The sequence below is a fragment of the Cynocephalus volans genome, chromosome 8, assembly GCF_027409185.1.
Source record: "Cynocephalus volans isolate mCynVol1 chromosome 8, mCynVol1.pri, whole genome shotgun sequence".
NCBI classification, from domain to species: domain Eukaryota; kingdom Metazoa; phylum Chordata; class Mammalia; order Dermoptera; family Cynocephalidae; genus Cynocephalus; species Cynocephalus volans.
In genome coordinates, this window is record NC_084467.1 from 43,762,379 (window position 1) to 43,780,278 (window position 17,900).

The 17,900-nt window shown below is 38.3% G+C and overlaps 1 protein-coding gene across 3 annotated transcripts in view; it reads left to right on the top strand.

Annotated features, from left to right (window-relative positions):
- ZFYVE9 (zinc finger FYVE-type containing 9) overlaps positions 1-17,900 on the top strand; it is a 182,297-nt gene that overhangs the window by 129,434 nt on the left and 34,963 nt on the right. For all 3 annotated transcript variants that reach the window (XM_063106443.1, XM_063106445.1, XM_063106444.1), the window contains one exon: positions 1,787-1,891. In XM_063106443.1, coding sequence (XP_062962513.1) covers positions 1,787-1,891 — 105 coding nt within the window. The remainder of the gene's footprint in view (positions 1-1,786; positions 1,892-17,900) is intronic.

The following is a 17,900-nucleotide window of genomic DNA, read 5'->3' on the forward strand; positions in this document are numbered from 1 at the left end:
AGGGTTGGCAGTTTTGTTCTTTTATTATTTTAAAGATGTTGCTCCATGGTCTTCTGGTTTGCATTGTTTCAGACGAGAAATCCATTTTCCCTCTTGTCTTTGTTTCTCTCTGTATAACTTTTTTTTCTTCTCTGGATGCTTAAAAATTTTTCTTTTTATCAGTGGTTTGGAGCAACTTGATTATAATGTGCTGTGGTGTAGTTTTCTTCATATTTCTTGTGCTTGCAGTTCAGTAAGCTTCTTGGATTTGTGGGTTTATAATTTTCATCAAACATCTTTTCTGTTCACTCCCTTCTCTCCTTCAGGGGCCTGAATTACATATATATTAGTCTGCTCGAAATTGTTTCACAGCTCACTAATGTTCTTTTTATTTCTTTTTCAGTCTTTTTTTTTTTTTTTTAATTTTATTTTGTCGATATACAATGTGGTTGATTATTGTGGCCCAGTCTTTTTTCTTTCTGTGTTTCATTTAGGATGTTTTTATTGCTATGCCTTCAAGTTCACTAATCTTTTATTTTGCAATGTTTAAGCTGCCATTAATTCCATCCATATTAAAAAAAATCTCAGACACTGTAATTTTCATCTCTAGAAGTTTTACTTCTTAAATCTTTTATGTCTCTACTTTTTTGAACATCTAGAATATAATTATACTAACTATTATAATCTCCTTGTTTGGTAATTCTAACATTTTGAATCACTTCTGTCTCAGTTTCCATGGGTTTACTTTTTTTTTTTTTTTTTACTTTGAGTTGTATTTTCCAGATTCTTTGCATGCTTAGAATTTTTTTATTGGATGCCAGACATTGTGATTTTACCTTGCTGGGTGATGGATATTTTTGTGTTCTTGAGCTCTGTTGCAAGTAATGCAGCTAAGTTAAATAGAAACACCCTTCCCTTCCCATCATATTCTACATCTTAGTTAATGGCAATTCCAGTATCCCTAGCCATAAAATGTAGAGTCATCTTTAACTGTTGTCTTTTATTCACATTTCACATTCAATCCAGTGGCAAATATTGCTTGTTTTCCCTTCAAAATATATCTAGAATTTGACAACTTCTCACCACCTTTTGAACTGTCAACATCCTGGTCTAAGTTATCACCATCTCTTACCTGGATTGTTTTTATTGTGTTTAATTGATCTCTTTTCTTCTGTCCTTGCTTCCTTACCAACTGTTCTTTTCAGAGAAGTTAGATCTGTTGAAACAGGTCAAAAGCCTTCCAGGGTAAAATCAAAAGTCCTTGTGGTGACCTACAAGAATCTGTGATGTCTAGCTGTATGCTGTCAATTTGACTTTAACTCCTAGCACTCATTCATTCTGCTTCAGCCACATGGGATATGCTCTGTGTTTGAGGGTGGGGGGGAGGTGTGTTTTCCTACAAATATTCACTGAGTGCATAAGATGGTCCAGGCATTAGGGATATAGCGAGAACAAAACAAGTGAGAGTCCCTACCCTCTTGGAGCTTACCTTAGAGGGAGGAGACAGTTAACAAATAAAGATAGAAAATGTTAAGTGGTGGCAAAGCTCGGTAACATTCAAATGTTTGTTTAATGTTTTGTATAAGTGGTATATGAAACTGTTTGGTTTACTTCCTTATAAGAATTTACAGTGTAACCGGAGTGCTAGAATATGCATAGTGGGGCTTTCATTATGTATTTCCTTATTATTTAAATAAATATGATCTTTCAATATTGACATTCTTTCCATTTGTGTTAATTTTATTACTATAAATCAAATTCTACCATTGATAAGTTCTTTATTCTACTACAATCTGCTTTTGCCCAGGACTTCAGAAATTACCAATACACCTTGCCAGTAGTTCAAGGTTTGGTGGTCGATATGGAAGTTCGGAAAACCAGCATCAAAATTCCCAGCAACAGATACAATGAGGTAAGAAGTACCATGAAGGCATATCTTTCATAGTTGAAAATATGAACAAAGGTGAAAAATACATGATTATATATAAATCTTATTTTTAATTAATGGACAATCAAATCAATTCATAATGTTGTATTACATAGTCCAATTTGGAGGACTTTCATTACAGAAAAGCAAGATGCTAAATTTGTGACTTATTTAATCATTAGTTGTGTTATTTGACATTTCAGTGCTATGATAATCAGTGATTTTGATTTAAGTATAAAAGTAGCCTTATATGTATAATATTAGTTGTGGGATTTTTTTTCATATTTCCCTCTTATTATAAATATATATATTATTATTATTATTATTTTTGTCTTTTTGTGACCGGTAAGGGGATTGCAACCCTTGGCTTGGTGTCGCCCACACCGCGCTCAGCCAGTGGGCACACCGGCCATTCCTATATAGGATCCGAACTCACGGCAAGAGCGCCACTGCACTCCCAAGCACTGCACTCTCCCAAGTGCACCACGGGGCCGGCCCAAATATATATTATTTTTGACTGTCCTTAATGTTTAGCACAGCTCAGTGTAAGTCACAAAATGGCTTTAAACAAGGTTTTGAAAGCAAATGATTGCATTTTGAATTAGGCTAAATGAAATTGTTTATCTATAAACATGTTAATATAATTATATAAACAATCATCTTTGCCTATTCGCATGAGAAGTCTTTCTTGAATTACAAAATTTCTTAAGATCAGTTCTAAAATGTCTAATGGTAATCATTGGGGTTTTAAAGAGAAATTTTATTTTAAAACTTAGTTTGATCTAACAATGGTTAAAATTTTTTGTTTTACTGGACAGAGTTGCAACTCCCCATTACCTCTTTCACTATTTCTTAGATTTCTTAGTATGAAATAATTTTCTCCCTGCATTTATTTCCCTTCTTCCTTTCTTTTTTTCCATCTTCATTCAGCCATTTTTTCACTTAATCATTTATACATTCAATAAACATTTTATACTTGGTGTGCACTTAGATGCCTTATTGGACTGACACAAATGTCATTGGACTCATGAGCTCAGGGCTCAGCATTATTATGAGAGTGACCTAGGTGAAGAAAGCCTTCACCTATGACTTTCCATGTGATATTTTTTAGTACATTAAAAAAGAGTAGCTAGAATGTGTGCTTAATTTGGTGGGGAGATATAACTAGCAGTCTTTAGCTGTTAGATAGTCCTACCTTGGAATATCAAAGAGTAATAGACTGTACTAGGTAGAGTCAAATCTTTAAAGTGAACTATTTGTATATAATTTGTGCCCTAAAGAGTATTAAAAGAGTCTATGCTTTGAAAACTTGTTTTATTTCTCAAATTTGAAGTTTATTATCTATTTCACAAACACATATTAAATTTTTTCTTGTGATATGAAATACAAAGATGAGTAAGAACAGCTGCTGTTTAGTAGTAAAATGATCAGATGTTATACCCAGGTGAATAATATGTACATTGCTATCCTTGGTGTTTGTAAGATGATGCTGTGTGTTTAGGAACTGTGTCTGTTTATAAAGTGTATCTGTAAAAGTCCTGAGATCCCCGTGGTTTCCGTACTGACTGAGCACATTTGTGACAATAGCTGCCATTTGTATTATCTGTTTTTATCTGAACTCTGCTGCCTCAGTTTATGGTATGCAGATTCAGAAATCTTTGTTCAAAAAGAATAACTCTTGTCATTTATTAGATTTCATTTTCAGTAAAGTTTACTGATTATCACTTATTTTTCTTACCTAATTTAGCAGACTGACTTTCCTTCTAATTCAATTTTTATTTCAACTCAACGTAACTTTATCTCTCACTATCTTGGACAGTTGAATTGTGTTGTGTCTAATAATTTCACTTTATAGTTGAAAAAGTAATTTTCTTATGTATTATTTCATTTAATCATCCCAATAATCCACTTTGCATCTCATTTTTCATTTATACCTATCCCGTTTCTTTTTATTGCCTATAGTATGCTCCCTTTCACTTCATGGCTTTTGCACGAGCTGTTCCTTTACTGATGCATACTCTCCCTATTCTTCACCTGCCTAATCCTCATTCATTTTTCAGGTGTCAGCTTAAATGACATTTTTTTTTTTTTCTTGCCAGCTGGCTGGTGTGGGGATCTGAACCCTTGATCTTAGTGTTCCAGGGCTGCATTCTAACCTACTGAACTGAGTAGGCAGCCCTTCAATGACATTTTGGCAGACTTTCATTTAACTCCTAACTGGGATAATCCTCCCTGTTATATGCATCTCTGGAATACTACACATACTATTTGTAATACTCAGTACCTTCGTAACTCCTTGTTCAGTGTCTTTTTTCCCTACTAGACTATTTGTTTTGGTTTGGTTTGGGTTTTGGCAGCTGGCCAGTACAGGGATTGAACCCTGGACCGTGGTGTTATCAGCACCATTCCCTAACTGACTGAGCTAACCATCCAGCCCTGTCTCTACTAGACTCTTTAGTTTCATGAGGGACTATGTCTTATTTACCACTGGTATTATTAGCAGATACCAAAGTACAGAGTAGATGTGCAAAAGATATCTGTTGAATGAAGACATGAAACAGAACCAAAAATAAATAAAATATAAGTAAAACAATATGAAAAAAAGTGATGAAATGTATTGCAAGTTTACTAAAGGTTCAGAGAAAGTAGAGCGCTCATGAGTGGAACAGTTGAGAATATTCCTTAATTTTTTATTGATTCTGAATCCCTAACAGCCAGAGCAGCATGTTGCATGTAGGAGATGTTTGTAAATGTTTACCGAATAACTAAATGCACATAAGATTTGAAATGGATAGTGAGTGATGTTTAAGCACTAGAAGGAGAAGGGTAGAAAATAACTCAAGTGAAAAGGGGGGTAGATACCAGCCTAAAGAAAGGCAGGGAAGCACCAGGAATGAGCATGTTTTGTAGGGAAATGAGAGACAATAAACTGCCTGGTGAAGAAGAGGCTAAAGCTGACCAGTAGGTTAGTGGGAGACCATGTTGTGCAAAGAGATTGCTGGCTTCAAAGGACTTCAATAACCAGGCAAAGGAATTTAGACTTTAATATGGTCATTTGTAAAGAGCTTTTATAGGTTCTTAAGCAGAGAAAGTGACTTAATGAAAGTGGAGTTTTAGAAAACTGAGTTTGGCAGTTATATGGAAAATGTGTGTGTGATGGTGGTGGGGAATATGATTGAAGAAGGCTTTAAGCCTAGAAAGCTAGAAGATAGTACTTGTGACAGCATAGAAATTTTAATAAATAAAATAGGCATTTATATAAAATTTCTAATCTCCTTTGTTAAGGCAACTAAAGATTCCTGTTGGTTTAGTTAACACTACTCATGCTTTCATAATGAGATTATTATCATAATTGTAATAACTAACACATTGAATTAATAATAAATAAGTATATATTATTTATTATGTACCAGGCACTATTCTAAGCATATATGTATCTTTCTACTAATACTGTGAAATGAATATGGTAAGTACCTTTTTATAGATGGGGAAATTAAGGCACAGAGAGATTAAGTAACTTGACCATGGTCATATAGCTAGCAAGTGGCAGAGCTGGAATCAAACCAGGCAGTCTGATTGCAGTGTCTCTACTCTTAACTACTATGCTGTAGACATCAGTTTAACAATGATAATCTGGTTTTAGGGCTGATTATTTAAAGTAATTATAACACCTTCTTTTGGAGAGTCTATTGGGCCTATTAGAATTATTTAAGCTCCATCCTAAAAAATGATCTTTAGTGTGGTCTGTTAAGTTTAGTATGTAGTTAGATCACTGGCGTAGCCAGTATGTCTACTTAAATATTGAAGTCTTATGAAACAGTAAAATTAGAATTACCTACGTGGCATTTCCTAATATATGACTATTTTTTAATATATATATATATATCAAAAAAATGATGAGGCATAGTGAAAAAAAAAATCAAACTTTGGAATCAAATAGACCTTGGGTTGACTTTTAATTACTAGCCATATCACCTTAGTGAATGAACCTCTCTTCTTAACCTCTCTTCTGGAAAATGAGCATGCCCATCTTATAAGGTTGTTGCAACATTTCAATCAGGTGTGTCAAATAACTAGTGTGGCACCTGGTATACCATAGTTCATAAATGGTATACTATTGTTGCTGTCAATATTATCATTCAGATTAACTATTCATTTGGTTAACTTTTATTGAACTCGTTACAAACTTCTTATTTTCTTGAGCTTGTAGGATGTATCTAAATTCCCAATATAATTAAATTCCTTTAGAAAGTACTGGTATCTGGATAAATTGATAGGAGGGCAACCAGAATGGTGAAAGAAGAAAATAATGAAGTTAATAGTAGGTATTTAATATGATGAAGAGAAGACTATAAATGATGGGTACAGCATCTACCGTGAATCTGCATAGGTTCTAGTACACATTCAGACTTACAGGGTTATTTGGTTGTAGATCGTGCTTGGCCCCAGGGTTCCCATGAGGATATAAAATATGAACCATAGCTTGCTAACAGTACAGTGTTAGGTGTTTGTCTACTAGGACACTCCTTGCAACAGTCCATTGCAGCAGTTGACATAGTTAATTGGAAGCATCTTTTTTGACCTTCCCTCACTCCCAGGTATTTGCTCAAATGCAGGAAGACAAGGTTCACATCAGGCAGGTATAGGAGCTGTCCTGGCTTCGAAGCCTTATTGCTGACAGCAGCCAGTATCTCTTAACAACTTTGTAGGTATAGATTCCAGAGTGTCTGTAAGGGACATGCTCAATTATAAGAGTGTTCAAGGAGGTCAATGTTATGGCTGTTACCAGGTGTTTATGGTTTTCCTTGTTCAAATACAGTGTATTAACTTTTACTTCCAATCATGATGCAATAACAGGAGTGGATTGTTATGGGTTGGATTGTGTCCTTCCAAAGTTTACATACTAAAGTCCTAACTCTCCAGTACCTAATAACGTGACCTTATTTTGGGATAGGGTTTTTCTCGAGGTAATAAAGTTTAAATGAGATTATTATGGTGGGTTCTAATCCAGTGTGACTGGTGTTCTTTTAAGAAGGGGAAATATGGACATGGACACACATATAGGGAAGATGATATGATATGACACAGGGAGAAGATGGCCAAGGAGAGAGGCCTGGAACAAATACTTCACTCACATCCCTCAGATGGAAACATCTCAGCCAACTTTGATTTTGGACTTCTAGCCTGCAGAATTGTGAGAATGCATTTCTGTTGTTTAAACTACCCAGTTTGTGGTACATTGTTATAGCCTTGCCAGCACATGAACACACCGATCCACCTTAAATAACTAAACATAAAGACAAAATGCATAAAAAACAAAAACAAATGACAATGGGACAAAGAAGTAAGTCCTATGATTACCCTGCCTTACTACCCACAATTTCCAGGACATAGGACAAATAAGGGGAATCCAAACTGAGCCTAGAGGTCTCCCTGGAGTTGAAGAGGCAGTTAAAAATATGGGGAGGCCATGTTGGCTAGAATTTGCAATGCAGATTACCAGAAATAAAGGAACTCAGGAGATCTGCAAGGGATTTCTGTTGAGTTTCAATTAATTACTTACTAATCAGTATGTGAATGTGAAGAAAGCACATAAAAGGAGTGGGTATAACAATTCTCATAGAGCCAGAGTGAATGAGGTTCTTGTAACCCTAGTAATCCAAGTTATCTATAGATTCAGACTGCTCTGATCCTACCTAACAAGCTTTAAAGAAAGCTTATGAGTATGTTAAGAAAAGACATGGAAGATATAAAAAAGACCCAAATCAAACTTCAAGAATGACAATTGGATGAAGAATACACACTGGATGAGATCAAAGACAAATTAGACAATGCTGAAGAAAAATTAGTGAACTTGAAAATATAGCAACAGAAATATCTAAAATGAAACACCAAGAGAAAAGACTGAAAATTAAATGAACAGCACATGCATTGAGTTGTGGGAAACTTAAGGCAGTCTACTTCTGTAATTGAAGTACCCAAGGGAGAGGAGAAGTGGTGGACAGAAAAAATATTTGAAGCAACAGTGGATGAAAAATTCCCCAATTTAATGAGAACTATGAACCTTTAGATCCAGGAAGCTCACTGAACCCCAATAGCAAGAAACATGACAAGAACTATATTAAACGTTATAACCATCATAATCAAATTGCTTAAGACCAGATATAAAGAGAAGAATATTAAAAGCAGCTAGAGGGGAAAAAATTTACATTATGTACTGAGGAACAAATACCAGAATGACAACAAACTTCTCATGAAAACAATGCAAGCCTCAAGACAGTGCAGCAAAGTCTTTAAAGTACTAAAAAAAGTAACGTGTCAATCTATATTTTATACCCAGTGAAAATATGTTTCAAAAATGAAGGCAAAGTGCTTTTTCAGATACATAATAGCTAAGAGAATTAATTCTGAACAGATCTACTCCACAGGAATATTAAAGGAAGTGTTTCAGGGAGAATACCAAATGTCAGAAATCTAGATCTTCACAAAGGAATGAAAAGCAACAGAAAATATGAAATTTCCTAAATAAATTTGATAAATGATCAGGAGTACTTACACACTGAATACTACAAAACATTGCTAAGAGAAGTTAAAGAAGACCGGAATAAATGAAGAGATACTATGTTTATGGATTGGTAGACTCAATATTGTTAAGATGTCAGTTCTCCTCATGTTGATCAATGGTTTTGACATAATCGCAATTAAGATGCTGGTGATGTTTTTTATTCAAAATTGAGACACTTTTTAAATTTTATATGGGGATGCAAAGAATCTAGAATAGCCAAAACAACTTTGAAAAAGAACATAATTCAAGGACTTCCACTACCTGATGTTGTCTTATTTTAAAAGTAGAGTGGTCAAGACAGTAGTGTTTTTGGTATAAATATGTATGAATAGACTGATGGAACAGAACAGAGAACCAAAAAATAGACCCTGTGCCTGATATATGGTCAATTGATTTTCCATAAAGGTGCCAAGGCAGTTCATTAGAAAAGGATGATCTTTTGACCAAAACTGGTAGTTATAATTGTATAGCCAATCATTTAAAAAAGAATCTCAACCTTTACCTCACACTATTTACCAAAATTAGCCTGAAATGGTTCTTTGATCTAAATCAATGAAGTTAAAACTAAAATTTATGAAAGAAGACATAAGATAAAAATCTTTGTGACCTTGAGTTTGGGGAAGGAGAGTGGGGGAACAATAGATTACAGAGGGGCTCAAGGAAAATTTGGGGGGTGATTTCAAGTGCTGTTTTTATGGGTGTATACACATGTCAAAATCCATCAAATTATGCACTTAAAATATGTGCATTTTCTCAATTATTTTTTAAAATACACCATTTTTTTCTAGTAACGTATATATTTAAGCTTTTATCAGCTCACTGTAAGAATATAGCAGAAGAGTTAACCTGTCAAAGTCTCGTGCAAAAAAGAGCAAAGTTTTGTTATCCCGTTGTTCAAAACTAAAAAGACAGGAATAGAGAAGTTTATGTTGGTTGTGACACAGTGCAAGAATCTATGAAATCCTTTATTTGTACAGTTCTCCATCTTGTATAATTTAGGCTAAAAGGTAGGCTAAATGGCCTCTTGAGATTCTTTCCCACTCTAAGATTCTAAAATAGGAGTTTGGGTTTATTTTAATTCAAAACTACACATATTCTTCTGAGAAGTGTGAAATTACAAAAGCATAATTTCATAGGTTTATTGTCCAAAGTCCAAAGCCTCCTCTGAGACCAAAGACAAAAGTCCTTCCAGCTGTAAACCTGTAAAGAGTCAAAAAACAAGTTTATCTACTTCCAAGATACAGTGGGACAGACATTGGGTACACATTCCCATTCCAGAAGGGAGGAAAAGAAAGGAAAAACAGTCTGCAAACAAAACCAAAACCCAAACAGGGCAAACGTTAGGCACACTGGGGCACCTGGATCCCTAAAGCATTGGGCAACCTCGCTCCCACAGCTCCGCCAAGTGCAGGCCATTGAGCTGCCTTAGTGCCTACAGCTTTTCCAAGCTGGCACTGCACATTGCCAGCAGCCCCACAGTTCTGGGCTCCTGGTGGCAGTCTCGCCATCCTGGCTCCACTAGACATTTCCTCAGTGGGGTTTCTATGTGGGGGATCTGACCCCACTTTTCTGCTCCACATCGCTCCGTGGATGACCTCTGCAGTGGCTCCACCCCTGCAGCAGGGCTTTGCCTGAGTTCCCAGGCTTTTCTGTACATCTTCTGAAATCTAGGTGGAGGCTGCCATGCCTGTACTGCGCTCACATGCTGCTGGCCTGCAAACTTAACACAACATGACCACCACCAAGGTTTTCAGCTTTTTTTCTTTGGAGGTGCTGAAGCAGGATTGCTCCAGCCAGAGTGGCTGGGATGCAGGGAGCAGTTTGCCAAGGGCAATGACACCTCAGGTCTGCCCTCCAGGACAAAATCAGTTCTCCTAGGATGGGAGGGGCGCTCTCCCAAACTTCTCAAACGCCCTCAGGGCCTGTGATGGGTGGGACACCCATCCAGTCTTCTCAAATGCATTTAGGGTTTTTTCCCCATTGTCTTGGCTCTTAGCATCTGGCTGCCTCACCTCCAAGGTAATGTCTTTGGCAAACAGTTTATCTGCGTCATCCTTGCGTTTTTCTCCTGCTCTCCACTTCTCTACCACATGGCCAGGCTGCAAATTCTCCAAATCTTTATGCTCTGCTTTTACGTTCTGGCTTTTGAATTACTTTAATCAGCTCGGCTTACACCAGCTATTCACTCAGTCTCAGGCAGTTTTTTGCAGCATTCGCCCAATCCATCAAGGAGTGGCTGCCCTGCCCCTGGGCACATCTGTGGCCATTCCGCAACCACTGCCTCAGAGACAGGCACATAGTAACAGAGACTAACTCTTCCACCTTTTCACCAGGTGAAAACATACTTTCTGCAGGGGCACCCATCCTCGGGTCATCTGCCCATCTGCATGTGGCACTCTTTTCTCAGGTTTTACGGCACCTGGCTAGCCATCGAGTTTAAGTGGCACCCTCCGAGCCTTTTGCCTTCAGACAAATGCAACATGTGTTTACTACATTTTCTCTAGAGCACATTACACCATCCACCCCTAGATCTCATAGTTGCAGCTGCCAGAGGCTCTCCCTGTTTCTGCTGCTTTACTGTCTCAGTTTCTCGTGCACAACAGGTCATGCCTGGAGATGCATGGTTTCCCCAGCTCACCATTGGGTTGGCTGTCTTCCTTGGTGTGAGAAGCAGGAGTGGCCAGTTGCTGCACATTGTCCTCCAGGACATTTATCTGTGCTTTCAACAACTCTGCTTTTGGCCACAAATGTCGATCAGTTTGCAGCGTAGTGAGCAGCAGCCAGGCTCCAGTCAGCAGAAAAGTGACCACTGGGAACCACATGCTCAAGGATAGCCATATTTCCTCCCCTTCCCAAGGGGTTTTCCGTTGCAGTACCTGGTCTATGCTGCCTTGCAATACAGTGTGCAGCAGCCAGATCCTGGTCAATGGGAAGGTGGCCAAAGGGCACAGCATATTCAAAAGTAGCCACATTTCCTCCTTTTTCCAAGGGCTTTTGGCTCCTGTATCTGCTCAGAATCCTTCGACTATGCCAATTGTCAAGCTAGGACTGGGTCTGGAGCTCAGAGACCCCTCTAGCGCATTCACAGACTGGGTCACAAACCCTTCATACGCCAGGCTGGGTCACCAGACCCCACACACACCAGGCTGGGTCATCAGACCCTTTACAGGCAGGTCTGTGAGATAGGTAACCAGCCAAAAGGTCCTTGGAGCCATAGGTTGGAAAGCATGGCTGCACGGGGAAGATGCCCAAGATGGGCAGACGCCCAAGATGGGCGGACGCCCAAGGCCAACACCTGCCCAACTGCTTCATCAAAACTCTCTCTCCTTTCTCTCTCTCTCTCTCTCTCCACAGAACACAATAGCAACAAAACTAAAGATACATTGGCGTGCATGTGCACTAACTCCACACACGCACATGCACACGCACACACACGCAATTTGCTTACAAAGAATGCTGAACACCACCCAACTGGAACCGAGGTGAGGGCCCTGACCAAACTATTCTATTTTCCCAACAGTACCTGATTTCAAAACTAATTCAAATGTTATATATAGCTTTTCAGAAAACTCCCTATAGTTCTCCGTCACCCAGACAGTGTCACTCTTTCTCTTCTCTGTTTTCCCAGCTGTTCTTTATTCATGTAACATGTATAGCTGACAAGTACAAATCCTGTTCTGTTCTGAATTGTGAGCCTCCTTGAGGGCAGAGGGTTTGTCTTTCATACTTCCCTATATCCCTGGTGCAGTTGTTCACTTTCGTAGATTTTTCACACCTATGCAATGCATCTTCCTACCTAAGCCCTTGTTAACCACTTGATAAATGTTTATAGAATTGAATCATTAAATCTTTTTTTATTAGATACCTAATCTGTGTGGCACTGCAATTACAAATGAGCCAAGAATTTTTCTAAAATATTAGGCTAGGGCCGGCCTGTGGCTCACTTGGGAGAGTGTGGTGCTGATAACACCAAGGCCACGGGTTCAGATTCCTACATAGGGATGGCTGGTTGGCTCACTGGGTGAGCATGGTGCTGACAACACCAAGTAAAGGGTTAAGATCCCCTTACGGGTCCAAAAAAAAAAAAAATTAGGCTAACATTAACTCTCACTATAACTCCATAAGTAAGATAAACCTTCCAAATCTATTCCTACCATGAACAAGGCCTAACACATCATACAAATTGTAGTTGTTCTTCAAGGCCTGCTTAAATTTCTCCTCTACCAGTCCTTTTTAGTTTAAATAAGCTGTCAGGACTTGTGGTCAAGATGGCAGAATAGACAGTCCCCAGCATCACTCTCTCCTACAAGTCAACCAATTTACAGCTATAAAAAAGCAATGACAGCTCAGCTGGGGCCACTAGAGCTCAAGGGAAGAGGAGAGACCTACGGAGTGCATGAAAATGGGAGAAGCCACGATGAGAGAACGAAAGAACCACTCCAACTGTTTTGAGTCCCAGCCACTTCAAGGCTGGAGCTGGTGAGCACATGGAGCAGGAGTTGGCAAAAGCCACAGCTGTGCCCTTCAGATGAAGTTGCTTGGAGGTGGCAGGGGAAAAGAGGGCCTTGGTGGCCCCCAGGCTAGGAAGACCACTAATAGGGTTCCCATGGAGGACCACCAAGCTGCTGCAGGAAAAGCCCTGGGCTCTCCTGAGCTGGGGTGGTGGGGTGCCTCTGGCCTCGGTCATGCCCCCCTGACACATGCAACCAGCCCAACAGCAACCACCTAGCTGCTGCAAGAAGTGCCCTTGGCTCTCCTGACCTGGGGCAGGGGGTCTTCGGGCCTTGGCCACACCCCCCTGACACCCACAGCCAGCCCAGAGACGACCACCAAGCTTCTGCGGGAACACCACTTGGGAACACCCCAGGCTCTCCTGAGCCAAAGCAGTGGGGAGCTGAGGGCCTCGGCCATGCCCCCCGACACATGCAACCAACCCAGTGATGACCACCAAGCCACAGCAAGAAGGGCGCTGGGTTCCTGAGCTGGGGTGGTGGGGAGTGAGGGCTTTTGCCACACACCCCTGACATCTGCACCCAGCCTGGCAATGACCAAGCCACCACTGGAAGACCCCTGGTCTCCCCTATGGGAATGAGGGGGGTGCTACAGGCCTCAATCCCACCCCTCCTCCTACCTCCATCCCATTTCCTTCCCTTTTCCCCTCTCCCTCTCCCTCCCAACTGCTCTGCAATAACATCCTAGAATGTAAAAAAATAGTGTTAATAAAAAAGCAATGAAAAAAAAAAAGCAAAAGAAAAAATAAATAACCTGTCAGTTTTTTAAACATGAGATCTTAGAGTGGAAATTGAAGTACATGGTGTGTTAAGTCAGAGATGGATTAGATGTTATAACCTCTCACTCATCCCTTCTTCTCACACAACCATTAAATAGAACTATGTTCTTTTAATTGACTCTTGTGATTTTCATGGATTCCAGGGGTGGGAAACACAGGGAAATAAAACTCATGTGTTGCTTTGCTTAATGGTTAAAATGATTCTTTTGAGTTAATACTATGTAGCATTTAGCTCTGCAAGCTCACTGCCTGGCTCATGTTTAGCACTCTAAAAATGTTAGCTCCTTTGCACGTACTATTACATAAGTTGTTTCTGTGCTTTATATCTGTATGTCATTCTCATTAATTTGTGAACTCTTAGGAAGGGTCTTAAATGACATTATCTCATAAGAATTACTCACTTGGTTGAATTACTTGCTGCTGATGTTAAGGTTGCTTTCAAGTGTTAACAAGAGACCCTGTGATCCACAGAGAAAGAAAAGGGGGAACTTCTCGTTTCCAGAGAAAAAGCAATCTGCAAATTGGGAAACGCAGCCTCCAGGGAAATCCAAAAGTGTGTGCTGCCCATGAGGGAGGGGGGAAATGGTATTTATTTCCTGCAGGGTCAGCTTTACATACATATTTAGCAGGTTTGGGGGAATTCTATGAATATTTATTTATTTATTATTTATTTATTTTTAATAGTTTTTTTTTCATTTTACTTCTCAAAATACATTGTAGTTGATTTTCATGCCCCTTTACCCATTCCTCTCCACCACCACCCCACATCATACCTGTTCACTTGACTTAAATAGTTCAAGGAATTTTTGTGGTTATTCTGTCTTCTCCCCCCACACCCTTTGTTTGCGTGTTTGTTTATTTATTTTGCGTGTTTGTTTATTTTTAGCTCCCACAAATAAGTGAACACATGTAGTATTTCTCTTTCTGTTCCTGATTTGTTTCACTTAATATAATATTCTCTAAGTCTATCCATGTTGTTGTAAATGGTAGTATTTCGTTCTTTTTTTACAGCCAAGTAGTATTCCATTGTGTATATGTACCACAGTTTCCTTATCCACTCATCAGATGATGGACATTTGGGCTGGTTCCAGCTCTTAGCTATTGTAAATAGAGCTGCAGTAAACACTGCAGTACAGGTATCCCTTCGGCATGATGATTTCCATTCCTCTGGGTATATTCCCAGCAGTAGAATTGCTGGGTCATACAGTAGATCTATCTGTAATTGTTTGAGGAACCTCCATATCATTTTCCATAAAGGCTGCACCATTTTGCAGCCCCACCAACAGTTAATGAGAACTCCTTTTTCTCCGCAATCTTTCCAGCACTTATCATTCTCAGTCTTTTGGATGTTAGCCATCCTAACTGGAATGAGATGGTATCACAAAGTGGTCTTGATTTGCATTTCCCGATGCCGAGTGATGTTGAGCATTTTTTCATGTGTCTCATGGCCTTTCGTATGTCCTTCTTTGAGAAATGCCTATTCAGTCCTTTGCCCATTTTAAAATTGGATTATTTGGTTTTTTGCTGTAAAGTTGTTTGAGTTCCTTGTATTTTCTGGATATTAATCTTTTGTCAGCTGTATATTTTGCAAATATTTTCTCCCACTTTGTTGGTTTTTTTCCTCTGTTGATTGTTTCTTTTGCTATGCAGAAGCTTTTTAGTTTGATATAATACCATTTGTTTATTTTACCTTTAGTTGCCTGAACTTTTTGGGTCCTATTCATGAATTCTGTATCCACTCCTACTTCCTGGAGTGTTTCCCCTATGTTTTCTTTAAGGAGTTTTATTGTTTCAGGATGTATATTTAATTCTTTAATCCATTTTGAGTTGATTTTGGTATATGGTGAAAGGTATGGGTCTAGTTTCATTCTCCTACATGTGATTATCCAGTTTTTCCCAGCACCACTTGTTGAAAAGGCAGTCTCTTCCCCAGTATGTAGATTTGCCGCCTTTGTCAAAGATCAGATGGATGTAGGCATATGGATTGATATCTGGATTCTCTATTCTATTTCATTGATCCATGTGTCTATTTTTATGCCAGTACCATGCTATTTTGGTTATTATAGCTTTGTAATGTAGTTTAAAGTCAGGTAGTGTTATGCCTCCAGCTTTATTTTTTTTTTTGCTCAGGATTGCTTTGGCTATGCATGGTCTTTTGTTGTTCCATATAAATGTCTGGATAGCTTTTTCCATCTCAGAGAAAAATGTCATTGGAATTTTGATGGGGATTGCATTGAATCTGTAGATCACTTTGGGTAATATGGACATTTTCACAATGTTAATTCTTCCAATCCAAGAGCATGGGATATCTTTCCGTCTTCTTGTGTCCTCTTTAATTTCTCTCAATGGTGGTTTGTAGTTCCCTTCATAGATATTTTTCACATCCTTCATCAGCTTTATTCCTAAGTTTTTTTTGTTTTTTTTTTTTTTCCTTTAGTGGCTATTGTAAATGGGCTAGCTTTCTTGATTTCTTTTTCTGCATGTTCACTGTTGGAGTATAGAAATGCTACTGATTTTTGTGTGTTGATTTTGTATCCTGCAACTTGGCTGAAATCACTTATCAACTCTAGGAGTTTTTTTAAAGAGGCTTTAGGCTGTTCAGTATATAGGATCATATCATCCACAAAAAGGGACAGCTTGACTTCATCCTTTCCAATCTGGATGCCCTTTGTTTCCTTCTCTTCTCTGATTGCTCTGACTAGTACTTCCAACACTATGTTGAAGAGGAGTGGTGAGAGTGGGCATCCTTGTCTAATTCCTGTTTGTAAGGATGATATTGGCAGTGGGCTTATCGTATATGGCTTTAAGTATGTTAAGATACTTCCTGTCTATGCCTAACTTGTAGAGAGTCTTTATCATGAAAGGATGTCAAATTTTGTCAAATGCTTTTTCAGCATCAGTAGAGATGATCATGCGGTTTTTGTCTTTGCTTTTATTAACGTGGTGTATCACATTTATTGATTTGCATATGTTGAACCAACCTTGCATCCTCGGATGAGTCCCACTTGATCATGGTGTATAATTTTGTGTATGTGTTGCTGTATTCTGTTAGCTAGTATTTTATTGAGAATTTTTGAATCTATATTCATCAAGGATATTGGCCTGTAGTTTTCTATTTTTGATGCATCTTTGTCTGATTTTGGTATCAGGGTGATGTTTGCCTCATAGAATTAGTTTGGGAGAATGGCCTCTGTTTTCAGTCTTTTGGAACAGTTTGTAGAGAATTGGTATCAGTTCCTCTTTGTAGGTTTGGTAGAACTCTGCAGTGAATCCATCTGGTCCTGGGCTTTTCTTTGTTGGGAGCCTTCTGATAACAAGTTCAGTCTCTTTTATTGTTATTGGTCTGTTCAGATTTTCTATTATCTTCTTGGCTCAGTTTTGGTAGTTTGTATGCATCCAGAAATTTATCCATTTCCTCCAGATTTTCAAATTTGTTGGCATATAGTTGTTTATAGTAGTCTTTAATGATTCCTTGAATTTCTGAGGTGTCAGTTGTAATGTCACCTTTTTCATTTCTAATTTTTGTTACTTGGGTCTTTTCTCATCTTTTCTTAGTTAATCTTGCTAAAGGTTTGTCGATCTTATTTATCTTTTCAAAAAACCAACTTTTTGTTTCATTGATCTTTTGTAGTGTTTTTTGTGTTTCTATTTCATTTAGTTCTGCTCTGGTCTTAATTATTTCTTTCCGTTTACTAACTTTAGGTTTGGATTGTTCTTATTTTTCTAGATCTTTAAGGTGAAGTGTTAGGTTATTTATTTGCCATCTTTCCATTCTTCTTAAGTAAGCATTGAATGTGATAAATTTCCCCTTAATACTGCTTTTGCAGTTTCCCACAGGTTTTGGTATGATGTATCAATATTTTCATTAGTTTCAAGAAATTTTTTGATTTCCCGTTTAATTTCTTCTTGGACCCACATGCCATTTAGTAGAATGTTGTTTAATTTCCATGTGTTCATATAGTTTTCAGAGTTCTGTTTATTATTGGTTTCTAAATTTAATCCATTGTGATCAGAAAAAAATACATGGAATAATTCCAATTTTTTGAATTTGTTGAGACTTGCTTTGTGACCTAACATGTGGTCTATCCTGGAGAATATTCCATGTGCTGATGAGATGAATATTCTGAGGTTGTTGGATG